At 49.0% G+C, this 26,181-nt stretch overlaps 1 protein-coding gene and 1 long non-coding RNA gene across 2 annotated transcripts in view; both read right to left on the bottom strand.

Annotated features, from left to right (window-relative positions):
• Positions 1-6,899: 6,899 nt before the first annotated feature.
• Positions 6,900-16,760, bottom strand: IL12B (interleukin 12B). The gene is made up of 8 exons (XM_077186442.1): positions 16,603-16,760; positions 13,633-13,717; positions 12,507-12,794; positions 11,702-11,813; positions 10,601-10,794; positions 9,732-9,877; positions 7,930-8,045; positions 6,900-7,841 (listed from the first exon to the last, which is right to left on the bottom strand). The coding sequence occupies exons 2-8, from the start codon at positions 13,715-13,717 to the stop codon at positions 7,838-7,840; spliced, it is 945 nt and encodes a 314-aa protein (XP_077042557.1). The 5' UTR covers positions 16,603-16,760; the 3' UTR covers positions 6,900-7,837.
• A 9-nt stretch (positions 16,761-16,769) lies between these two features.
• LOC143695274 (uncharacterized) overlaps positions 16,770-26,181 on the bottom strand; it is a 74,213-nt gene continuing 64,801 nt past the window's right edge. The window contains exon 5 of the long non-coding RNA XR_013184377.1: positions 16,770-16,952. This is a non-coding gene — a long non-coding RNA (uncharacterized LOC143695274). The remainder of the gene's footprint in view (positions 16,953-26,181) is intronic.

Genomic DNA, 26,181 nt, shown 5'->3' with positions numbered 1-26,181 from the left:
TTTTCCTTTCAAATGTGCCCATTTTGGGGTCAAAAGTGATGTTTTGGGAGAGGAACCCTTCACACCCAGCCCAGAGCATCCCCAGGGCTGCTCTTCCTTTCAAATGTGCCCATTTTGGGGTCAAAAGTGACATTTTGGGAGAGGAGCAGCAGAGGCAGCCCAGGGCACTGCCTGGCCAGGACAGGAGAGGAGCTCCCAGCCCCTGAGCATCCCCTGAGCTCCTGCCCAGCCTGGGACATGGGGAGATTCCTCTGCTCCCATTTCCCTGTTCCCAGCACAACAGGAGGGGTTCCTTAAACAAACCCCACATTTGTTGGTGGCTTAACCAAAAGGCAGCAATTTCTGTCTTTTATGACAGAGTCCCCATGGGACACTCAGGCCTGAGGCTCCATTTTCAGAAGCCCAGAGTGATGTGGAGTTTGGAGGTGACAGCTTGGTTTCCAGCCCTCCTTCTCATAGTGATTTACCACCTAAATGTGCAAAAACCTCAACAGGAAAAATCCTGCACACCACTTCAATTCCCAGTATTTCAGTGATTCCCTCACTGCAGGGTAGCCCAGGGCTTTCTCTGTGCAGGACTGGGGCCAGAGGTGCTCATTCCAGTAAAAAAGGGCCTGAAAGCTTCTGCAGAAAAGATTTCAATAGGTTGGGTAAGCCTTGGGCCCCTCTAACTCAATCCAAGAGGGATATGAATAATTTTGTCTTTAAGGAATAGAGCTAATCAATAAATGTTGAATTTCTCATCACTTAACAGGACAAAAAAACATAAATGCCATCAAATCCAAATTCCATGATGGGCAAAGATCCAGTTGGAGCTGGCAGCCTGGAATTTTATTTTTTGAATGCCCTTCAGTGGTTTTGTTCTAACTTTTTTTTCTTTTTCCCTAATTTGGACCTGTGTTCCTGCAGGGCTGAGAGGACAAAAGGCAGGGTGGGGTTTGCACTGGGCTTGGTCTGGATCCCCCTGCTTGGGGCTGTCAGTGATTTTGTGTTCTGGGGAGCTTCTCTGGAGAAAATCCTGGCAAGGAGCATGCAGGAACTCGTGGGGAGGATTCAGGACATGTCTGTGGTTGATGGACAATTATGAGCAATTAGGAAACAGGAGCAGAACCCAAAGTGTGCCAGAAGTTTCTCCTGCTCTGGAGGGTTTGGAGCACACACAGCCCTCAGGGGTGTCCTGACACTGAAACTGCAGCGGGCAGATCCTGACCCTGCAATGGGGAGAGGGCCCAGCCCAGTGCTCCCAGTGACTCCCATGCCATGGATGCCATGCCATGGATGCCATCCCATCCCACCCCATCCCATCCCATCCCATCCCATCCCACCCCACCCCATCCCATCCCATCCCACCCCATCCCATGCCATGCCATGCCATGCCATCCCATCCCATGCCATTGATGCCATCCCATCCCATCCCATCCCATCCCATCCCATGCCATTGATGCCATCCCATCCCATCCCATCCCATCCCATCCCACCCCATCCCATCCCATCCCATCCCATCCCACCCCATCCCATCCCACCCCATCCCATCCCTCTCAGGGAATACAAATCCTGCCCAGTTCATGTAAGGAGATTTTCCAGCTCTGCACTTGAATTTCAGTCCATAATTGCTCCAGGTGTCCCTGGCAAGGCTGGAGCTGCTGCTCTGGGACAGTTCTGGGCTCCCTGGCAGGGAAGGGCCCTGAAATGCTGGAGCAGAGCCCGTGGGGAAGCACCAAGTGAAAGCTGAGGGGGTGAAACACAGAGGAAAACTCGGGAGAAGGGTTTGGCTCCATTGGGAGATGGAGGAAACAGAGGGAATGGGAGCCAGAGTCCTCCTGGAGCTGCAGAGTGAAAGGAAGAGGGAACAGAGCAAATTGCAGGGAGAGAAATTCCAATTAGATGGGAGCAAAACAAATTTCACAACCATGAGAGGAGTCAACCATGGAGACAGGTTACCCACAGAGATCACAGAGATTGTGAAAATGGGTCTGTCCTAAAGGGGCCACAGAGGGTGTGGGCAGCCAGGTGACCTCGTGGGCCATCCCATGGAACTGGGTCTAGCATTCCCACTGGAGAATGTCAAGTGTTGCTGGCATTTTCAGGGACCTTGTGGTGTCTTTGTCCTCATAAATTAATGTTTGACAGAGCAAATGTGGGCAATGAAGAACCACGATGGGAAAAAAGTTCATTGGAAAACAAATGTTGGGATGTGTATAGGAACAGCTGCTTCCCAAAGCTGGGTGAGTAAGGACTAATTGCTGAACTCATTCTGAAATTTAGGATAAATATGGTAAATAAATTGTTTATATTGAAGAACTGTGAGTGCAATTTTGCCCTCATCAGCAAACCTGTGAATACCTGTAAGTTAATTGTGGAACTCCTGTAATTTTCTACCTTTACCATTATATCCTGGTTTTTTCCCAAATTCTTGTCCCTCCAAGTTGATCTGTTGAAGCAGAAAAAGCAATTCGGGTGTTACATGTGCTAAAATATTAGTGTGCATTTTTCTGAGGGTAAGAAGATTTCCCCAATTATTATTTATTCCATATTTGAGATTGCTTTTAGCTTTGGAGCCCTGGTTGAAGCACCACTGGGATGCCAGAAATGCTGCCACAGCAGGTCATGAGTTAATGCATGGCAGGATGTTCCCTGACTGCATTCCAGAGGAGGAACCTGCTCCCACCCATCCGTGGAGAGCCTCCCATGCAGGGCATCCACAGAGGTGACGAGCAGCACGTGGAAAAGGAGAAAAAACCACTTGGTCACAGGAGGGAGGGTCCAGCCAGGGCTGCTGCAGTCATGGGGCCCTCCCCTGCCTGGTATCCCAGGTGTTCTCATCCCCAGCCCCAGCCAGGGTGGGTGGCTCAGGGTTGTCCGCCCAGGTGCAATTAAAGCATCAGATTTTGAAGTCTTGCTCAATGCAGGGTTTGAGAACCAAGGGCTGCCTTTGTTCAGGCTGTGCCACAGCCTTTGGGTGTTTGCCTGGGAAAGGAGGTGATGCCTTCAGTTTGAGCTTTCCTATTTCCCAGCCTCTGCACTGCATTAGTGTGTGACTCTGCACTCCATATCAATGTCAGCAGGTTCTCCTCACAGCTCAGTCCCACAGAACAATCCTTTTCCAGCCCCAGGACCAAGGACACCGCTGCAGCTTCAGCCCCAAAGTGCAAACAACAGGGAATGGAGGGGAGCAGCCTGGGAGGGTGGGACTGCATCACCTGGAGCTGGAATTGGACAATGAAGCCAGCATGGAAATGGACCCAAACTTATCAAAGTGTGAGAACTCGTGGCCAGGATCCATCTGGGGTGGAGCCACGGCCAGGCTCTGGCACTGCCCAAGGTGGATCCTGTGGAGGGCTTTTAATAAAAACCAATTTATTGCTGTAACTCTGCCCAGCCTCTGCTCCAGGCAGCCTCTGAAGGCAGCAGTGAGTGGGGATCTCCCTGTGGGAGATCAGAGCCTTCCTTCAGCACTGGGGGTGTCAGGCCAGGCCTGAGCCCTGCTGAAGGTCTCGTGTGTTGTCTCAGAAGCTAAAAGCAAACCCAGCAGGCTGTGCAAAGGCAGGAACTGATCTTTGTTTTCCTTGTCCCTCCTGATCTCTTTGGGACACAGTGCCAGGAGTGGTTCCGGTATCCTGCAGGCAGCTCAGGGATCCTGTGATTCCTGTGTCCTGTTGATGCCTCAGGTTTGGCTTTTATATTTTTCACATTCTGTGCTGCTTTAGTGTGTGGGTCTGGGTTCACATCAGGGCATGGTGAGCTCTGTGCACAGAGCAGGGAGACAAAACAATTCCTGCTCCAGCTGGGCACCAAGGACAAATGATCCAAATCTCAGCCCAGGAGCACAAACCCCGTGGGCTGGAGAGAGAAAAACAAGGATGGGACTGCAGGGGCTAAAGCTGGGATGGGACAATGAACTGCAAGGTGCAAATGGAGCAGAACTGATCCCAGGGACAGAGCCCGTGCCCGGCCGTGCATTTTGGGGCCATTTTGGTTCATCTTGGGTGCAGCCCTGGCTGGGCTCTGGTGCTGCCCAAGGTGCATCCATGGAGGAGATGCTTTGAATAAATCCCTGCTTTATTCTTTAGCTCTGTCCAGCCTCTGCTCTAGCTCAGCCTTCACAAGGCATCAAGCCCATTGATGTTCTGAGCTGATTCTTCACAAAAACAAAGCATGACAAAGGCTTAACACTTGCACGGAATGGGCTTTGAAAAGGACTGATCTGAAATCGCCTCGAGATGCAATTTCCAGGTGTTTGGACTTTGCCCTTCTGTCAAAGTCAATCCAACTGACATTTCAAGAAAGGTCTCAAGGTGTTTTCATGGCTCACAGCAGAGTTGGAGGACATGCATTGGTTTTCCCTTTATTAAAAATAAAATGTTTCTAACAGAGAAGTTACAACTATGAAGAAGAGGGGTGGGAGGAAGATCAGCATGGAGAAGGGGTGGATATGAAACATTTGGAGCTGAAATCTGTGTTCTCCCCCAGAACCCCTCATTAAACATCAGCTTTTCCCCCTTTTGCTCTCAGCAAGTGCCTGCTTGCTCAGCGCAGGGGCTGAAGCTCCTGGAGAACAGCAAATCCCTACCGCGACCAATTAGTGCCTCATTAAGGACACCGAGTCTTTATCTGCCTGCATTCCTTGAGCCGAGCAGCACCCACAGAAAGGCCTGGGGGGAATTAGTCAGGCTCTGCTCAGAGCAGATTTCGGCAGGTGTGGTGTCCAGCCCAAAGCCAGGGGTTGAGTGATGGGGATGGATGGAAAGCTGGAGGAGCTGCCCCTTCCCAGGGAACGGTGGGGCCTGGGAAAAGGAGCAGGAAAAAAAAGCAGAAAAATCTGGGTTTTATACAGTCAGTGACAGTCCTCTCTCAGGAATAAATTAGATCTGAAATTTTATGTCAGAAGCTTGAATTTTGCAATCTAAAGGGGTTTTTTTTTTGGGTGTGTGTGGGGGAATTTTGTACATTGTGCAGCCTAAATCTGTGCACTTGACGTTTCCAGAGGTTTCCAGATTATTTACAGTGCAAAAGGAGAGGAAAGAAAGAAGAGAAGCCCAGGGGCTGACTGACACATCAATGATTATGTTCTTGGATGGATGGAGTATGTTAGAATGTGATCTCCTGCGTGTGGAGCCACCACAGTGAATATTTTTTGCTTTTTATCCAATCTAGTCAGGGATGGGAGCCTGACAGTTCCAGAGGAGACATTCACAGGCACTTGGATCCATGGAAGGCCCGGGGAATGGATAATTGGGGATCAAAGCCAGCTTTATGCCTTCGGGAGCAGCCACCTGCCAGCGAGATGATTCCTGCAGAGACAGGGGCAGCTCCAGGCTGAGCTTTGTTATTTTCCTGAATCAACTCTGCCCGTGCCTTCCCCCCGAAGCCTCTCTCATTTTCTGGCACAGAAAGGCACATTCTGAAAGGCAAAGATCAATTCAGGCTTTGTCAGGGTACAAAATTTAGCGGAATATTCCAAGAATGGAGACTGGGCTGGGCTCAGGAGAGGTTTCAGGGGTTGGTTTCAAGGGTGCCAAGGATTAAACCCTGAGGGTCAGGAGGGTCCTGAGACCTCAGAGCCCTCAGATCTGGGGCAGGAGGGTTCAGTTCAGAGCTGCAGAGCACTGAGAAGCCCAGAGTTGTCCCCTCCTGCAGGCAGGGCTCAGCAGATCCTGCTGGCACACCCTGCTCCCTTGGCTGGGCCATCCTCTGCACTTTTACAGGCTGGGAATTTGGTATTATTAATTAGTAGTAATTCATTTGCCCTGCAGACACTGAGACAGAAATAGTGCCTGATCCTCTGGTGCAAAAGTGAGCAGTGACACAAACCATTCTTAAAAGACCACAAATAAACCAAGTTTTCTTGTTTTCAGGTGTATTTATTGTTAGCTCCTTTGTAAACAAGCACATAAGTCTTTATAGCCAAAATAAGACATGTAAACTTACTAGTAATAAATACCAATAGGACTTGTAAATAAATTATCAGCAGTTTCCTGAAATATCAGATACTTCACACACTTCAGTGTTTAAATATCTTAAGTTACCACCCATGGCTAAGACTGGGAAAAGGAGGGAAGTGTGGTTGCAATGGAAGACTTTAATGTCAGTGATTCTGTCCCAGAGGTTAAGGCCTGAATCCTCAAAGAGATTTCAGAGTATTTTGTCCTCCTGGAAGTCAGGGCTCAGTGTTTTGGGGAAGGATCCATCCCTGGCAGTGCCCAGGGCCAGGCTGGAGCTCTGAGCACCCTGAGACAGTGGGAGGTGTCCCTGCCCATGTAGGGCTGGAACAGATGAGCCTCAAGGTCCTCCCAGCCCAAACAATTCCAGGATTCCATGAAAAATTACAAAAGTTTCAACCCATGCTGCTGCTCCCTCCCAGAGCTGGGCCCTGGCTGTGCCAGGAGTTTCCCTGAGGTTCTGGGAAGGCACCAACACAGGGTGGGGCACACTGGACACGTGGGCTACAGAAATCTCTGCTCTAAAAGTCTGGTTTCATGGCATCATTGACATTCACACACAGTCTGGGGGATTCCATACCCTGGGGTGCAGTTCCAGCTGTCCTGGGGGTTCCTGACTCCGTGCCCTGTGCTGCTGCTGTGGAATTCCACAGCGGGAGATGCCCTGGGCACAGCTGGATCAAATTCCAGAGCAGGAGCTGCCCTGGGCACATCTGGATTGAATTCCAGAGCAGGAGATGCCCTGGGCACAGCTGGATCAAATTCCACAGCAGGAGATGCCCTGGGCACAGCTGGATCGAATTCCAGAGCAGGAGATCCCCTGGGCACAGCTGGATCGAATTCCACAGCAGGAGCTGCCCTGGGCACAGCTGGATTGAATTCCAGAGCAGGAGCTGCCCTGGGCACAGCTGGATCAAACTCCACAGCAGGAGCTGCCCTGGGCACAGCTGGATCGAATTCCAGAGCAGGAGCTGCCCTGGGCACAGCTGGATCGAATTCCACAGCAGGAGATGCCCTGGGCACAGCTGGATCAGGAGAGGCCCCAGCAGTGGGAGCAGGGGAGGCTCTTTGGGGGGTGAGGAATGCAGCTCCTGGCTCCCAGTGCCCCTGAGGGGTGAGAGAAGGCCCAGAGCTGCCCTCACACCGGTGCTCCCAGTGCTCCCAGTGCTCCCAGTGCTCCCCAGCTCCATGGATCCCTCTTGGAGGCCTCTCCAGCTGGGCATCAGCAGCTGTGGGCACAGAGAGCTGGCAAGGGCAGCAGGAATCATCCCCAGGGCTCTGCAATTCCTGCAATTCCTTCCCTACCCCAATGGCCTGGAGGGTGAGGATGGCCTTGCCACCCCACACCCAGCTGCTCAGGCAGCCAAGGCTTTCTGTGCTCGTCCCATGGAAATAAATACAAATAAATATTAAATATGCAAATAATTAAACAATTAAATAATGGAAGATTCAAACAGTTCTTTCAGGAAGTGACTTTCCAAATAAGTTAACACATGCAGTGGTTTAAACAGCAACTGCCATCCAGTGGCCTTGCAAAGTCAATGAATAAATAAATAAATAAATAAATACTAAATAAATACTAAATAAATAAATAGCAAATAAATAAATAAATATGAAATAAATAAAGGCACAATAATAATATAAGGACATACAATAATAGCTGCCAGCAACATGTCAAAATCATGTTCATGAAACATGATGGATGCTAAAAGTGCAAATTGATTCTGGGGGATTTAGAAGCTCCCAAAATCAGGACCGCATTCAACTGTTACAAAAAAAAAAAAAGTTATGGCTTCTTAAGAATCTCAAATGGAAACTTCTCTTCTAATTGTGCTTCTGTTCTTGTGCTAATTCATTCTTTGCTTTCTCTAGGAGCACTGTGCCACCTTCCTTACAGGTTATCTGTGAAATAACATCAGAAATTTCATTTCCATGTGGATTTCCACCAGAACTCTGGGTTCTCCCCAGCCCAGCCTGGCTGGGTCCTTACCTGCAGAGCGAGGACCAGGAGCTCCAGGAGCTGAGGTAGCAGCGGTCCCTGGCCTGCACCCACACCTCTGCTGGCCCTGGGGGCAGCTGCACCGACTGCTCCTCCGTGTCGTACACCTGGGGACAGGGACAGCTCCTTCAGGGGGGACAGAAGGGTCACTGAGCCCCCACCACAGCCTGGGCCCCAAAGGTCCCAAAATCCAGGGGCCTGGGAGAAACTGAGCTCAGCAGAAAGAACTGGAAAGCTCAAGTACAGCTGAGGGTGTCCCAAAGTGACCCAAACCCACTGAGAGGTGTCCCAAAGTGACCCAAACCCACTGAGAGGTGTCCCAAAGTGACCCAAACCCACAAAGGGGATGCTCCAAATGACCCAAACCCACTGAGGGGGTTGTCCCAATAAGATCCAAACCCTCTGAGGGTGCAAATGACCCAAACCCACTGAGCCTGGTGTTCTGAATGCCCCAAACCCCAAGCCTAACACTTATTAAACAAAGGGGTGCTTTGTTAATCTGGATTTTTCTCTTTCCCCTCCTTCTCCCAGAGCAGGAGCCCTGAGATCCAGAGGCTGCTCCTCCTCAGGACCATCCCCGGGCGTGCAGGAATTTTCACCTCCAGGAGCCGGGACCGAGCCCGGGGGAATGGCCCCATCTGCTGGACGGGCTGGATGCATCCCCAGCGGGAAACATCCCCGGGTGCCTTTGGATTCCCCCGGAATAACCATTCCTGACCCGAGATAACCATTCCCGACCCGGGATAACCCGGGATAACCATTCCTGACCCGGGATAACCATTCCTGACCCGGGATAACCCGGGATAACCATTCCTGACCCGGGATAACCATTCCTGACCCGGGATAACCCGGGATAACCATTCCTAACCCGGGATAACCATTCCTGACCCGGGATAACCCGGGATAACCATTCCTGACCTGGGATAACCATTCCTGACCCAGGATAACCCGGGATAACCATTCCTGACCCGGGATAACCATTCCTAACCCGGGATAACCCGGGATAACCATTCCTGACCCAGGATAACCATTTCTGACCCGGGATAACCCGGGATAACCATTCCTGCTGCCTGCCCTGCAGTGCTGGACCCTGCTGCCCTGTGGGCAAGAGGCTTTCCCTTTTTTATGGAAAATAAAGAACATGCCTTGACTCAATCTGCATAAGATCCTTTTTTTTTTGGCCTGGAGGGTTGCAGAGGGCTCTGCTGGTCACCCAGGAATATTTTAAGCACCTGCTGAGCATTAATGCATTTAGGAAAAGCTCTGTTACTGTAGGATGCTGCCTCCAGGGCAGGCCGTTGTGTGTCTGAGGTAATTTGGGCACACATTGGAGATTTAACCCTGAGACAGTTAATTAATCCCATTAATTTACTGGGAATTAGGGGCAAAGACCAGACTCTCCATAGAAATGCTTCCAGATGAGTCACTGAGCTCTGATTTCCAATTCACCTAAAAGTCTGAGCTGCCCAGAGATGAACAACACAGGAGGAAATTTGTGTCACAGATCCTGGGGTTCTGGGTTTGGAAATTGGGATTTCCCCTCATGAGGCCCTGCACAGCCTCCTAATGAATTAGTAAACACAACCATGCAATGCTGGACAGGATTTTCTGTCCTCAGCTGCCTCAGGGATCTTCCTGCTCATGGACCTAGGAAAGGCTTTTTCTGCCAGGATAGAATTTGCCACTTTTGGGGCTCAGCACCATTTTTAAAATTTTTGTTGATTATTCTTGCATACAAAAATTATTTCTACTATTCAGGCAAGAAAATTGTGTCTCAAATGTTGTGTTTCTACCTGGTATCTGTGTCTCCTTGTGCTTTTAACTTTGACCTTGAAAGTCAAAGGGAAGTAGGAGTTTGGGGTGCTCCAGGTCCTGGGGTATGTCCAGGTCACTGTTCCATTGGTGGCCACGTGCTGGCACTGGGGGGGGTCAGGCTTTACTGCAAGAGAAAACACAGAGGGAATTAATTCATGGTGACAGCTGAATGTTGGTGTGTTAGTGGTGAGAGTTTTATGGGAATGAGCTTTGGGAGCCTCAGGATTAGGAGAGGAGTAGCCTTGAGCAGTGATAGCTGCCTTGGGTGCTTTTTATGGAAAATAAAGCACATCCCTAGACTCAATCTGAATAAGATTCTTCTTTTTTTTTTTGGGTGGGGGGGTTTGCAGAGGGCTCTGCTGGTCACACAGGAATATCTTCAGCATCTGCTGACCATTAATGCATTTAGGAAAAGCTCTGTTTCTGTGGGATGCTGCCTCATTTTCCTGTGCCCTGTGGCCACCATCAGAGCCCTCTCATTCCTGTCCCTGTCTGTGAACCTGCCCTGGCTGCCCATCTGGGAATGGCTGAGGAGGGAAACATCCACAGCCTGAGCAGCTCTCAGAGAGGAGCCTGCTGGACTGTTCCCTGCTTTGTCCCTTCCCAACCACATCCATCCTCTGGGGACACCCGTGGGTGTTGGGGCACTGCAGGTCACAAGCCTGGAAGATGCTGCTGCTTCACTTCCTCATCCTTTTCTGTCCTGGCATCCCCTGTTCCTGTAACTGGGGCCTGGTGGACATTTACAGAGCACGGGGCAGGGATTCCCAGGGCTGGGCTGAGCCCTGACTCCCACTGGCAGCAGCAAAACAAAGCCCAGAACAGCCCCCACTGCTGGGCTACTCACCAATGTCCCTGATGAAGAAGCTGGCGGTGTAGTTCTCATACAGCACCTCATCAATGGCCTCCAGGAGGATGTCAATGGGCTGGTGCTCCTCAGCAAAGGGACAGAAGTTCTCCTTGTGGCACTGGGCTGTGTAGGTGGTCAGGTCCCCCTCGGTGACAGCCACGGGGCTGCTGCAGGACACGTCTCCCTGGGGGCTGGAGCAGAGCAGGGACAGGCTCAGGGAATGGTCCTGGCAAGGGGCTGCCACAACAGCAGCACTGGTGAGGAAATGGTTTGGTTTGCCTGCAGTTTGTCTGCTGCAGAAAAGGGTCAGTGGGAGCTGCCACACTCCCAGTGCTGTGGGATGGATTAATGTCAATTCTCAGCCTCAGCTCACCCCTGCCTCAGCAGCAGCAATTAATATTTAAACCTCAACCAGGATCTCCCATTTCCACCATCCCATGGCAAGCTCCAGCTTCCTGCTTTGTCCCTCTGCCCTCTCCCAAACCCTGCTGAAGGAATGAGGGCTGAGGAGTCTCCAGTGGAGAACAAAACACCAAAAGCTGCCAAAGCACCACCTGAGGCTGGCCCTGGTTTTGCTCTCAGCCAGCTGCAGCCCTTGCAGCTGTTTCTCCTCTAGCAGGCTGGGGTGACCTTTGCTGGAGCACTCCATGTTTTGGAGAACCCCCGGGGCAGTGGGAGGCAGGAAATCCCCCCAGGGTTCCCAGCACAGGTTTCTGCAGGGTTCCTCAGCCCAGCCTTGTCGGGGCCATGTGCTCTGCAGTGGGGGCAGCCTCCCACTCCACCCTGCCCTGGGAGCTGTGGTTCTTTCTGCCTTGGCTCCACTTCCTCTCCGCCCTCCACCGACTGTTTTGCTATTGCTTAAGTTACCCAGTGGCTACTCCAGACCACTTGGACTCATTCCTTTTTCAAGGTTTTAATAATTTCTGAGTGACTTCCATGCCCTTTTTAAGTTAACTTTGTCCCAGTAATGACTCAAACATTTTGGGGATGTTCAGACTTGGAAAAGAGATCTCCCCCCATGTGCATGCCCCAACAGCCTGAAATCCTACACAGAATAACACCAAAGGCTGCCCTTTGAAGGGAAGTGCAAACTCTTACCCTTCCAGGCTTCTGATGGTGAACTTCACATTTGGATTATTTTCTGTCATCCAGGAACATGTGAAAATTCCAGAGTAGTTTTTTGCCTCACACTTCAAAAATGTCCTGGGGTCTAGACAGAGAAAGACAGAAAGCAGGAGTTATTTACTCTTGTTTGCCAAAATGGCCAAGGCAGAGAGAAACAATTCCTGAATTCACAGATTCCCTGGCAGCACCATGAGGGACTCAAATATAAGACTCAGATGAGTGAGGCTCATGCAGAAAATGTAGAACATCCCAGGCTTGTCTCCTGAATGGAGAGACCCAAATGGCAGCACTTCAAACCTGGGCCAGGTTCTGCCAAATCCAGAATCCTGGAATCTCCTGAGCGGGAAGAGACCCACAAGGATCATGGAGTGCAACTGCCCAGCCCCAAAATCCCACCCTGGCCATCCCTGGAGTGCTGTCCAAGCCCTCCTGGAGCTCTGGCAGCCTCAGGCTGTGCCCATCCCTGGGGAGCCTGGGTAGTGCCAGCACCCTCTGGGGGAAGAACCTTTCCCAAAATCCACCCCAACCCTGCCCTGGCCCAGCCCCAGCCCTTCCCTGGCTCCTGTCATGCAGCCCTGATTTTCCAAACCAGGAATTCCTCCCATCCCTCCCATCCTCTCAGCCTGGAGAATCCCCCATCAATCCCATGGCCCCAGTCCCTGTGCTGCTCATCAGCTGCACTGCCCAGAGCCACAGGAGGGATGATTTCCTGCCCCTGCCAGCACAGCAAACCCCTTTGCAAGGACTGAGCAGGACAATCCCAGCCCTGGAGCCGTACCCTGGAAGGGTTTGAGGATGTCCCTGAGGACGCTGCCGCCGGGGCCGATCCTGGCGATGAGCAGCAGGCTGGAGCTCAGCACCCTCAGGCTCTCCTGGCTCACACAGCTGTAGTTGCCGGCGTCCGGGAGCTCCTTCACTGCCACTCTCAGGGTCTTCCCAGTCTGTTTCCCCTCCTGGAAAGGGCTGGAGTCCTTTCTCCAGAGCACGGCCTCCTCAGGGCTGTCACAGCTCAGCTCCACCGTGGTGGCCGGGGCCTCGGCGTCCCACTGGGAGTCGATGACGAACACTGGCAAGGGCAAGGAGACGTCAGGAGCTGCTCCCGCTGACCAGGCCGAGCCCTTCCTGCAGCCCTGCCTGCAGGGAGCTCCCTGGGGAGGCTTTTCCACAGGGAGAAACCCTGGGAAAGCTGTGAAACATGGGAGCCCAGCTGGCAGGAAACACCCAGCTCTAGGAGGTCTGGGGGTGTCCCAGACTCCCTGTGGGCACGGGCAAAGGGAATCTTCAAACTCAAAGTTTACTCTCAGTGCTGACAAACAGATTTGCTGCTTTCAGCATCCAATCCCTCCCAGGGAACCCCCAGGATAAATATTCTTTTTAATGTGAAGATAAGTAACTGAAAGAGAGGACAATTTAGCCCAATTCTCTGATAAATTATTCAAAATAATTGTTTATTACCTACCCTACATTTTCACAAATGGATTTACATTTGTGAAAATGTAGGGTAGGTAATAAACAATTATTTTATTTATTTATATATTTATATTTTATATTATTTATTTATATCTTTACCAGAGAAGTTGATCAACTATTTCTAGGTTTTAGGTTTTACTGAGAATTTTTTTTTTTTAGGGCTGTTCCCTTAGTCACAGTTTTTGTATCCAGGCTGTGTGACTTTGAACACGAGGAGAAGGAATAGGAAATAAAGCAGTTGCTAATGCAAATATTGCAAATATGCTGTTGGAAGACATTTTAGGACTTCTAAATGTTTTTCCATGAACTCCAATTAATTATGGTCAAAGAAATAAACATATGGCCTTGGCCTAAGGTACTGGAGTCAACAGATCCTGTGCTAGTGGCCACAATTATAACCCCAAAGTTTTAGTTCTAAGCAGAGATTTCCTTACCATTTTCCTGCAGTTTCCACTGGGCACTTTCCAGTAGGGCAGCAAAGGAAATGAGGGACAGTAAGGCACAGAGGAGGTGAGGCATCTGTAGGGGAGAAAAACCCAATTATTAAACTTCACTGAGGCTGGCTGAGTGTGCTCCAAAGTCAGGCTGGGGCTGGGCAAGGTGACAAGGACACAAAATGAGCCCCAGTGAGCTGAGGAATTCTGAGGAATTCTGAGGAATTCTTCCCATTCTGAGAACTCTGGGATCCCTTACAAATGGGATCTCAGGTTTGTGCTGGAGCTGGAGCCATGGTTTTGATCCATGTGGGATTCTCATGCCAAGGCAGTTTAGAGAATGACTCCAAGGGGATTGTGTGAGTGGCTCTGGGCTGGTGCCTTGTTAAATGTTCCTGGTGCAGGAAAAGCCCAGCTTGGTGCAGTGAGGCCAATCCCATGGGAAAGGCCCTGGATGAAGGATCAGGGGCTGCCCAGGCAGGTTTGGATCCCCAGCCCTGGAGGTGGCACTGGGACAGGCTGGGGATGGACACAGCCTGGACTGGTGATCCCAAAGCTCTTTCCCAGCCCCGGTGATTCCATGATTCCCCATGGCCAAGGCACTGCCCTGAAGGATCAATGGCATCACCTTCCACCCACCCAAAGCCCCGTTTGGCTCAGCTCATCAGCAGTTCCACTGAAGCAAAGGGTTGAGGATGACTCCAAGGAGCTGCTGAAGGTTCTGCTGGGTTCTGCCTCCATCTCTGAACAGGTGACAGCAGGGCCAGTGCCCAGGGCAGAGCTGATCCCAGCTCCAATTTTACTCCTGGCTCTGGAATCCATCTGAGCTCTCACAGCCTGAGCTTGTGAGCAATTCCAGGCAAAATTCCTCCTGGGTTCAGTGCCCAGCTCTGTCTGCAGCAAGGGCTGGGAGTGGAGATCATTGCTGCTCTATGTCCAATGTATGAATGGATATTTCTCCTGCATTTGTTCCAAATACCACCAGAACTCTCCATAAAACACCAAATACCTTTGCCAAATATTGTCATAACTACTGGGTGCATAAAAGCTCTAATGTATTTAAACTCTTAATTTTTTAACTCTAAAAACCAGTTACTCAGGTGCACTTCCAGACCTTTCAAACTGAGAGTAAACCAAATTAACAGAAATAAAATCTCTTCAAGAAAGAGATGGTGAATATAATTTTCAAAGCCTATTCTAACTACAGTGGGAGGCTGAATGCAGGTGAAAAACACAAAATTAAGTGGTTTGAGTTGGTTTTTTTCCTCCCAAACCACTCCTTCTGTAATGAAAGAGGAGTAGCCCTCCTGATTCCTTGAGAGCAGAGTGTGTTCCTGAGCAGATCAGTTCCTAGTGCAGCTCCTGCTGTTCTGAGCATCCTAAATCCTGGTCACAAATCATCCAGTGCCCTTTGGATGTGTATCCAGCTCTTAATGGGACCAGGAGCTACAATAAAGTGCCTGGAGAGTGCCCAGGAGAGGCAACAGCTCCTGTTGTGCTCAGAGAGGGGCACAAGGCTCAGGGAAAAGCCAGTTATTATTGGACAGAAATGACAGAATAATTTTGGTTTGAAAAAGAGCTCTAAAATATATAATATCCTATTAGCAGTGCTAATAACTGCTTCATTGCACTCTCAGATTTCAGGCAGGATTAGCTGGAATTTCCAACAGAAAGATTCATTTGGCAACTTTCTGAAAATTGCTGGTTTCTGTCACAGAAACATGAAATTCGTCACCACACTTCATAAACCTGAAACTGAACATCAAAACGTCAAAACAGCAGCTCAGACTGGGGGACAGCAGTGGGACTTGTGCCTTTTCTTCCATTCATCACAACCAAAACATCCAAAACAGAAAAGTTTCTCCTGCTTTGAGGGAGAAGCTGCACGATTCAGGTTTTTGATGAAAACAGTCAACAATTTGCATGGAAATGTTTCCCATTGTAGATGTGGGAGAGCACCCCTCCCCATCTCAAAATTTTATTGAAAAGTTAATCAGAAATAAGCTCAGATTCTGAACAACACCAGTGAGTGCCTGAGCACTTCAGAAATGAGAATATTCCAGCTCCAAATGTTCAGGGAATCACAGAGTCATGGAACAGTTTGGGCTGGAAGGGCCTCAAAGCCCCCCCAGTGCCACCCCTGCCATGGCAGGGACACCTCCCACTGTCCCAGGGGCTCCAGCCCCAGTGTCCAGCCTGGCCTGGGGCACTGCCAGGGATGCAGGGGCAGCCCCAGCTGCTCTGGGAATTCCAGCCCAGCCAGGAATTCCCAATTCCCAATCTCCCATCCATCCCTGCCCTCTGGCACTGGGAGCCATTCCCTGTGTCCCGTCCCTCCATCCTTGTCCCCAGTCCCTGTGCAGCTCTCCTGGAGCCCCTTCAGGCCCTGGAAGGGCTCTGAGCTCTGCCTGGATCCTTCTCCTCTCCAGGTGAGCTCCCCCAGCTCTCCCAGCCCAGCTCCAGCCCTGGAGCAGCTCCGTGGCTCCTCTGGGCTCTCTCCAGCAGCTCCGGGTCCTGCTGATGTTGGAGACCCCAGGCAGGAGGCTCTGCAGGTGGGGTCTCACCTGAGCACAGGGGCAGAGCATCCTCAGTGTCCCCTCTGTGTCCCCTCTGGAGCTCAGCCCAGGTTCCTTCCCTGGGAACCTCCAAAGGATTCCTGTCAGGAAGGAACCTCTGGACCTCACCTGGGCCAGCCCCAGCTCAGGCAGGAGCCAATGGGACAGAACAGCCATGGAAAGGAGTTTGGCAGCACTCCCAGCCCAGAAACACCAAGCCTGGTCAATAAAAGGATTCTTACTGCCAGGTGACACAGGGTACAGCCCCAGCAGTATTTACAGGTGCACATCACATGCTGAACTTGATCAGGACATAAGCACTGCCCTGAGGAAAACGTCCCCGAGACGTTTTCAATCCACTCTCAAATGAACAATGTTAAATTTGCATTAGAGTGAAGAAGAAATGAGTTCTCACCGTTGCCTGGGGAGCCTCTGGCTGGAGCTGCAGCTGGAGCTTGGCTCTGAAATGTGGAGGAAACAAAGCTCTGGTCCCAAAGTCTGCAGACAAATGGGAGTTTATAAATCCTGCTGCCAGTGCAATACCACAGGATTGCAACACGTGGCTGCGGTTCCTACTTCACATTGGGCCACAGCTACAACCAAAACAAAAATTATTTGGGACTCCCAGGTAAACTCAAGGAGGAAATGAAATTATGAGATTGTAAAGCGACCTTTAGTGATTTGCCAGAGTGAATTCCTTTCCTTGCTGGTTTTCTGTCTCTTCATCACAGAGGAAGAGCGAGGAGATAATAAACTCCCAAATGTCTGATGGGAAACACAGAATAGAGACAGAAAGAGAAAGTTCAATAAACTAAAACTTTTTCTACCTGATAAGCATGAGATAATTACATGACCTCTAATCCCAGCTCCCACATCAATCAGCAGGAAAGGGAATATTAATTTTTAATTGCTGGTTTTGAGTTGTGTTTGTTCTATGAATTGAAACTTAAGTCAACCAAAAAAAACCAATTAGTTCTATCTTAGAGATACCTGATATTTGCACATTATTTTGCTGCAGATTTTAAATATAATCTGAACCTGGTGTTCCTTTTAAACCTTAGGCATAAGAAGAGCCCTGTGTTCCACATGGCCTTTGAAAATGAGGAAAGGCTGTGTGGATTTTTCTTTTATTGTTTGTGAAGTAATTGAACACAATTCTTATTATTTGCCAGGCAAACACTGCTAATAAAAGAAAAAAAAAAATGGGGGGGGGGGGTTGTAACACACTTTAGAAATTAATGGAGAGACCCAACTTGATTCCAGGTGCTTTCCAGGGGCAGGATTCCCACAGTGCAGGGATTGTGGTGCCAGAATCCTGTTCTTTTGCTATAGAATCCCAGAATGGTTTGGGTTGGAAGGGACCTTAAAAATCATCGATTCCACCCCTGCCATGGCAGAGACACCTCCCACTGTCCCAGGTGCTCCCAGCCCTGTCCAGCCCGGCCTTGGGCACTGCCAGGGATGCAGGGGCAGCCCCAGCTGCTCTGGGAGATGTGTGCCAGGGTCTCCCAGGGAACAATCCCCAATATCCCATCCATCCCTGCCCTCTAGCACTGGCATCTATTCCCCTGTCCTGTCCCTCCAGGTGGGGCCAGGAAAGAAACGTGGCTTGAATGGGGTCACACCCACCTTTGGGGCTGAGCTGTGACGCCTTCCCATGCCCCAGGACACAACCCCAGGCCCTGCATTCCCAGGTGGCCCTGATGACTCCCAGCCCATCCCAGAGTGCCCAGCCTGCTCCTCAAACACGGGAATTCCCTGTGCCAGAGCTGCTGGCAGAGCTGGGCATGGGCGGAGCGCCAGGGCTGAGGGAGGAGAAAAGTGCTCCCTTCCCATCCCAAAAACTGCTTCCTTCCCGTCCCAAATGCTGAATAACCCAAAAGTGCTCCCTTCCCGTCCCAAAAACTGAATAACCCAAAAGTGCTCCCTTCCCATCACAAATGCTGAACAACTCCAAATCTGCTCCCTTCCCATCCCAAATGCTGAACAACCCCAAATCTGCTCCCTTCCCACCTCAAATGCTGAACAACCCCAAATCTGCTCCCTTCCCACCCCAAATGATGAATTGGCTCAGAGGGGGCCATGGGGCCATTCCTGGCACAGAACTGAGCAGCAGCCCCTGACTGCTCCCCTGAGCTCTGTGTCAGTCCCAGAATGGACAGGACGGAGCTCTGGGCACTCCCAAAGCATTCCAGGTGCCAGAGGTGTCCCCTCCTCATCCTGGCCCCTGGGTGCCTTTGAGGGCAGCTCAGAGGAGGCTGTGCTGGGCACCATTTCCAGCTCCCCATTTGTCCTCATCCCCAGAGCCCACTGTGGAGTGAGGAGCAGGAGAGCTCAGGGGGCAGGGACTCCTCCCCTGCTGCAGCAAGCACAGCCTGGGCACAAAGAACACAGAGCCCAGGCTGGGCACAGATGTGTCCCCATTTCAGAATTTGCAGTATCCAAAATCCCTTTTGGGATAACAGCAAGCCAGCAGTGACAGGCAGTCAGTGAGGCCAGTCCCAGATTCAAATAAGGGCAGCAGTGAATTTATGGGCACATTTCCTGCTCATCCTCCCTTTTCTGCTTCCATGGCTGCACGTCTCTGTAGTCACAGTGACTAATGCAGAGCTCAACAGAGCTCTTCAAGTGCCTGCTCACCGCTGAAACATGGACAAATACAAATAAGCACCTAATAATCCATACAAACAAATGCACATTTTCAGTGTGTGTTTGCATCAAGCCTTCCTAATTCCCTCAGCTCAGCTCTGGTGCCATGACCTGGTGCCCAAGCTTTCTGCCAAGAATCCCAAAAACCAGCTCTGGAGCACAGACACCTCTCTGGGTGAAACTCCCATGATGGGATGGTTTCCTGTGATCCACCAGAGGAATTTTTAAATATTAAAACACAGAGACTGTGAAAAGCTCTTGCGATGACAGCCTGGTTTTCCACTATGAGCTCATTGATTCTGAAGGGGAAATTTGGAGGGGATCAGCTTCTCCCCATCTCCTTACTCTGCTTCCCCTCTGAAATGACAGAGGATGTGCAAACCCTGGCTGTGCTTTAGTTAATGCTGAGGAAAAATTCCTTTTTGGCAGAAAAGGCCCATTAGAAAACTAGTTTCCTTTCTTAGCATTTTTGCTTTGTGGAATGACAAAGAAATCACCCCAATCCAGGAAAAAAACCCCTGTGTAACGAAGGGAAAAGGAATAATTGTAAAAAGTTTATAATCTGTATGATTTTTCTATATGGAATCCATTTTCCATGTCCATTGGCAGATTAATGCCAAAGATCAACTTTTATTCCCAGGATTTTTAATGCAGTAGCACTAAGAGGGGAACACTTTTCTTATCTGTAATTCTATATATTATTCTATAAATATAATTATTATTCTATATATATACATTCTATATATGTAATTCTCTAATTCAGCCATTTATATGAATTCATCAGGAAATACTGTGTAATATTAAGTGCACCAATGAATTTTCCTAAAAAATTCCCATTAAGCCACTCCATGGAATCACTGAACCAAGCTCCAGCCTTGAGAAAAATACAAAAACACGGGGGAAAAATATATCCAACTTCTACCAGAAAGCAAAAAGCTTTATAGGCCAGAGATGAATTTGGTTTTGGTAGCACTGGAGCAGCTGGGCAGGATGGGGATGCTGGGACTCTCCCCTCCTGGGGTGGAGGGGACAGGAAGGTGGGCAGGGGCACCACTGAGCTCTGCCCTAACCAAGCCCAGGCTGATGCAGGTCCCAGATCCAGGTGGGAGCTGTGCCCAGCCCAGGATGGCACCTGGGATCCATGGAGCAGGAGCTGGTGCCCCCTGAGAGGAGGGAAAAGGGGATTTCACCTCCTGGTGCTGCCCAGGAGCTCACAGTGTGTAACCCCAGAGCTCTGAGGGTCCCTGCACAAACCCCTGGGCTTGGAGACAGCTCCAGAGGGATTACAGGAACAGGAAGAGCCAGAAGTGCCTTGCACAAGGAATTTTAAAGAAAGGCAAAGCAAGGTGTGACATTTCCAAAGGGGTTTAAGAGCCAAATCTCATTTTCTACAGTGAATGACTCTGCAGAGTCAATGGGATTTGGGTGCTTGATTCCATGAGATGCTTTTGCAAATCTTTACAGGTGCTCAGGGAATGTGGGGCAGGGGTCCAAGAGGAATTGGTATTTCTGATGGATTTATTGCAGAATCAGAGTTATCAATCCTCCCTAGCTCAGGAACTGAGGAGGCTCCTCCAGGGCATGCACAGGGAGATGGTTCAGTGCTGCTCCAAAGTGCAGTGCAGATCCTGCTCCTCTGGTAGCAGCCCACTGCTGCCACCACAAACCTGGCACTGGATTAACCTGGCATGGATATAAACCTGGCACTGGGATTAACCTGGCATGGATGTAAACCTGGCACTGGGATTAACCTGACTTGATATAACCCTCACACTGAGACATCCTGACTTGATATAAACCTAACACCGGGACCCATCTGACATTAATATAAACCTGACACTGAGATAATCCTGACTGAGATCAACCTGACATTGATATAAACCTGACATTGATAAAAACTTGACACTGAGATCTGACATTGATATAAACCTGACACTGAGATCAACCTGACACTGAGCTCAATCTGACATTGATAAAAACCTGACAGTGATATAAACCTGACAGTGATATAAACCTGACAGTGATATAAACCTGGCACTGGGATTAACCTGACTTGATATAAACCTCACACTGAGACATCCTGACTTGATATAAACCTGACAACGGGACCCATCTGACATTGATATAAACCTGACACTGAGCTCAATCTGACATTGATAAAAACCTGACAGTGATATAAACCTGACAGTGATAATAAACCTGACAGTGATATAAACCTGACAGTGGGATCAGTCTGCCAGCACCCAGCTGGAGGAGCCAGCTGCAAGCTGGGCTCTTCTCTGGAGCTGCACTCATTTCTTGGGGATGTTGTAACTCTGAACTCCACCAGCAGCACTGCTTGGGCTGTGTTACAGTGCTGGGGGTGGGGAAATAACATCACAAACTGAAAGTCAAGGGAAAAGCCCAGTAAATTCATTTCATTGAAATTCAAAGAACATTTTCTTTGTCTGACAGCTCCTAGAAAAGGAGTTTTCAAACAAAGCCCAGCCAGGCCGTTGTAGGTCCCAGGAGAGTTTGGACAATGCTCTCAGGGACAGGGTGGGGCTGCTGGGGTGTCCAGGAGCTGCACTGATGATCCTTGAGGGCCCCTTCCAGCCCAAGATATTCCATTATTCTGTAATTAAACCTCTCAGGGATATACCTGGAAGCAAAAGGAAGCTGTGACAATTTCCTATTTTGCTATTAGTTATTAATGTATAAAGATTTATTTCATGCTAAAGCCTGGGGACCCCAGCTGAGGATGGGGTACCAGGAGAAGGGATTCAGGAGCTCACAGCAACACTCAATGCCCAGGCAGGATCCCAGCATCTCGTTACATCACTTTTTATCTGTCAGAAAATTCCAAGTTCCTCAAGGTGGGGAAAAGAAACTTTAAATTATGTAATAAGAGCTCTGACACCTCCCATGACTGAGGGAATGAGGTCATACAAGGCCTATTTGGAAAGCAAAAACTTTTCACCAGTGAACCACTGAGGCATCCCTGAACTTCAGAAAGCCAAAGAAAATTTTGGAATTACTCCAGGGCTGCTCTGTGACCTCACATTCACTCCTGTAACTCCTCTGCTGCAGTCACGTAAGAAATGGGACAATGGTGTTACCAACCCTTTCAAACTGAAATTCAGGAGCTCTGGCAGGGGAGGGTTTCCAGGACCCACAGCAGAAGAGGGAGACGGTGCAATGGCAAATCCTCCTCCAGCTCCCTTTGGTGCTACCACACACTTCTGACCGGGACAGGGCAGATTTTGGTGCCAAAACCTCAGGAATTGGGACAATCTCCATGGTCCCTTGTTGGTTTTCCCAGCTTTTACAGAGACAGGGTAACTGAGAGGCATTTTAAAAAGTTTTGTTCCATTATGAGTCTCAATGAAGGGTGAGACATAAGAGATGCAAAACTCAATGCCATTCTATCTATTCTATTCCTGGTTACAAAACCTCAGAAATGGTTTTCAGCCTATTAGCTTTTGCCACTCAATGCTGCTAATGCTTCCAACACCAACCACCTATATTTTACCCATATTTAACACCAATCACCTATATTTTAACCTATATTTGACACCAATCACCTATATTTTTACCTATATTTTAACCTGTATTTAACACCAATCACCTATATTTTTACCTATATTTTAACCTGTATTTAACACCAATCACCTATATTTTTACCTATATTTAACACAAACCACCTATATTTTTTACCTATATTTTAACCTGTATTTAACACAAACCACCTATATTTTTTACCTATATTTTAACCTGTATTTAACACAAACCACCTATATTTTTAACCTATATTTTAACCTGTATTTAACACAAATCACCTATATTTTTACCTATATTTTAACCTCTATTTAACACAAATCACCTATATTTTTACCTATATTTTAACCTGTATTTAACACATATCACCTATATCTTTACCCATTTTTTTAGCTATATTTAACACCAATCACCTATATTTTTACCCATTTTTAGCTATATTTAACACCAATCACCTATATTTTTACCCATTTTTTTAGCTATATTTAACACCAATCACCTATATTTTTACCCATTTTTTAGCTATATTTAACACCAATCACCTATATTTTTACCCATTTTTAGCTATATTTAACACCAATCACCTATATTTTTACCCATTTTTTTAGCTATATTTAACACCAATCACCTATATTTTTACCCATTTTTTAGCTATATTTAACACCAATCACCTATATTTTTACCCATTTTTAAGCTATATTTAACACCAATCACCTATATTTTTACCTATTTTTTTAGCTATATTTGACACCAATCACCTACATTTTTACCTATATTTTAACCTATATTTAACACCAATCACCTATATTTTTACCCCACGTGGTCCTGCTACAATGCATCTCCCACAGTTCTAATTCCCTGAAATATCTGGTTTTTTTGCAAGGCCATCTTTTGAGACTTGTTTTCAGCTCAATCTCTCTCTCATCAATGTGATCTCCATTCCATGGCCTCCCTGAGGCAGCACAGCTCATCTCAGAGTTTGCACACACGGCTGCACAAGGCTGTGGGAGCTTCCAGCCAGGTTTTGAGAACCTTTACAAATGCATCTCTCCCATTTCCCTGTCCTGGGCTGTGCCAGGGCTGCTCCTGCAGCACATCCCTGTTCCTGCAGCTCAGTGGCACCAGGCTGTGAATAATTCAGAGTGAGGAGAAGGCTTTGCATGAGGGAACTTCCAGCAAGGACTTTCCCAGGAGAATGATGAAACTCCTGCCTCGAGTGAGCACATCTGTTCCTGCTGGGGGCAGCCAGGATGAGGATGTGCTTGGAGTTGCTCATTTTGGGAATTGTGCTCCCTTGCTCCTCCCTGTGCTCTGACATCACCCTGATTAAACACCTCAACACAGAAAAGGGTCCTTCACCCAGCTGGAATAATTGACTCATGCCAGTAAGTTCCTGGAGCTGAGCAGAAATTTTGTGATTTGCTTGAGGAGAAATGGAAAAAAAAAAAAAAAACAGCCAAGTAAAGGATGTATTTCACATTTAAAATGCTCATGGATTTGTATTTTGGGTTGGGTTTTTTTTGCCAAAAAAAAAACTGAACATGATGCCTTTCTATGGAAACAAAATTCAAATAAAAAACTCACTGCTTTTTGCACATCTGGGAGCTCATTTGATCCTGTGCCAGGAGAGGAGATCTCTGCTGGGTTCTACTCTCATTGTGGGCAGGATATGAAGGGATGAAACTGGAACTTACAGATTTCAGGGAGAAGAGGATGTTTTCCTGGCCAGTAAATCAATGTGAGAGCCCTGCAGCTCTCACGCAGCCACTGTGGGCTCTCCTCTGTCACTTCCTAACTGCTCTGAAGGACTTGGGGGGACAATCCTCACAATTTCTAGCTGGAAAACGAATGAAACTCCCTTTCCAACTCACAGGGCAGAGCTGCAGGGCACAGGGATTCATTTGCCCCCAAATCCATTTGTTGAGAAGCTATTTTAGGCACAAACTCCTCACTCCACTTTCCCCTCTATTTCTGGCTTTTTCTGCCTATTCCTCCAGGTGAAGCGGCCAGGACAGCCCTGGCAGTGCTGCAAACAAGCCCAGCCCGTGCGTGCAGAGCTCAGGAGCCACCCAGGAGCTGGGGACTTCCTTTGATCTCCACCAGAGCTTCCCCAGCAGCAGCAGCAGCAGGGAGTCAATCAAGGGTGGCTCCCAGCACAAGGGACACGATTTCCTCGCGTGGTGACAGCCACCGTGGGGCTGAGCTGCAAAGCCAGCACCTGCCTCTGACAGAGCCTTGGCTTCACCTGCACTGCCACACTCCAAACCCCTCTGCTGTTACAGGCCTTACAAAAGAAAAGCTGTGTAAAACTCAAACTTGAGCCTTGCTTCAGCTCAGAGCAGCTGGTAACTAGCTTAAATTCCTGTGAGAAGGAATTGAGAGAATGACAATTAAATAACCTATTCTAGTAAGGAAAACAGTCTGCACCTGTAAAAAAAACCCATAAGAATCCATGAAGAAAATCTGTAAACTAAGCAAAAATAGAGGGGTTTAAGGAACATGCACCCTGGGCATTTAGTGAGCAATAAACTGTCAGTGCATTGGTAACCAATTGGATCAACACAGCTCCTTCTAATATTCCTATAAAAACATGAGCTATGCAATAAACATTCAGCTTTCCTACATAAAAAAATCAAGGGTCCCATCTGTTCCTGTTGCAGCACTCAGAGCTGAGGGAAAGCTGTGCTGACTGGAATTCCTCAGTTGTGGAATTCCTGAGGCCAGGAGAGGCAGCAGGAAAAGCCCTGCATTGCAGAACCTCTCCAGGAACACACCCGGGACAAGCTCAGCAGTCAAACACTGATATTCTTATGCAACACTTGGTTGCACCTGTAATAAAAATAATATCAACTTCAAACGCCCTGTGTCTGTTTCCTGCACCTCTAATTAATGCCTGAGATTAAGAACCATTAGAGAGAGCTCTAGTCTGGCAGTTGTAGCCATAAATCCCTTTGGCAAAGGAATTATTGTTTGCCCCGAGGAAATCAGGTTCCATCCTGACTGACATCAGTCCTGGGATCATGTCTGGAGAGTTCAGCAGAAAACAATTTCACCAGAGAGTGAAAGGATAAAGCAGCCCAGTACAAACCAGTTCCTGCTGTGCAGAGGGGATGGAGCACGTGGGGAGGAGAATTTTTTCCTCAAGCAGCTGAACTGATCAAACACTCTGCTCAAGGGTTCTGAGCACCCTCAGGGAAGGGCACTTCCACCTGCAGGGGCTGCAGGGAATCAATCCCTGCAAGGGCAGGCTGGGTGAGCCTGGCACTGCTCCAGGGAGCCTCAAACTGATCCAGGGAGCCTGGAACTGATCCAGGGACCTCGGAACTGATCCAGGGACCCTCAAACTGCTCCAGGGAGCCTCAAACTGCTCCAGGGAGCCTCAAACTGCTCCAGGGATTGTGCCCTGATCCAGGGACCCTCAAACTGCTCCAAGGACCCTCAAGCTGATCCAGGGACCCTCAAAATGCTCCAGGGGTTGTGCCCTGATCCAGGGAGCCTCAAACTCCTCAGGGGATCTGGAATGCTCCAGGGACCCTGGAACTGCTCCAGGGACCCTCAAACTGCTTCAGGGATTGTGTCCTGCTCTAGGAATTCTGCTCTGCTCCTCAGAGGAGCAGAGGGAGTTTGAGGGAGCCTCAAACTGTTCCAGGGATCTCAAACTGCTCTGGGGACACTCAAACTGCTCCAAGGATGCTAGAACTGCTCCGGGGACCTAGCTGGAACCACCACAGCCCCAGATGTGGGATGTGACCCAAGCCAGCCCCATCCCTGGCGTCCCCACCCAGCCCTGCAGAGAATTCTGCCCCAG

The sequence above is a fragment of the Agelaius phoeniceus genome, chromosome 15 (genome assembly GCF_051311805.1).
Source record: "Agelaius phoeniceus isolate bAgePho1 chromosome 15, bAgePho1.hap1, whole genome shotgun sequence".
Taxonomy (NCBI): domain Eukaryota; kingdom Metazoa; phylum Chordata; class Aves; order Passeriformes; family Icteridae; genus Agelaius; species Agelaius phoeniceus.
Note: the sequence above shows the minus strand (reverse complement) of the source record. Positions and strands in the feature narration are given on the sequence as shown.

Excerpts from the sequence above, each read along its gene's own strand:
- IL12B (XM_077186442.1), bottom strand. The coding sequence starts at position 13,717 with ATGCCTCACCTCCTCTGTGCCTTACTGTCCCTCATTTCCTTTGCTGCC. Across the intron at positions 12,795-13,632 it reads GTGGAAACTGCAGGAAAATG|TGTTCGTCATCGACTCCCAG; the intron begins GTAAGGAAATCT and ends TGCCCTTGCCAG. Across the intron at positions 9,878-10,600 it reads CTTCTTCATCAGGGACATTG|TAAAGCCTGACCCCCCCCAG; the intron begins GTGAGTAGCCCA and ends TTTCTCTTGCAG.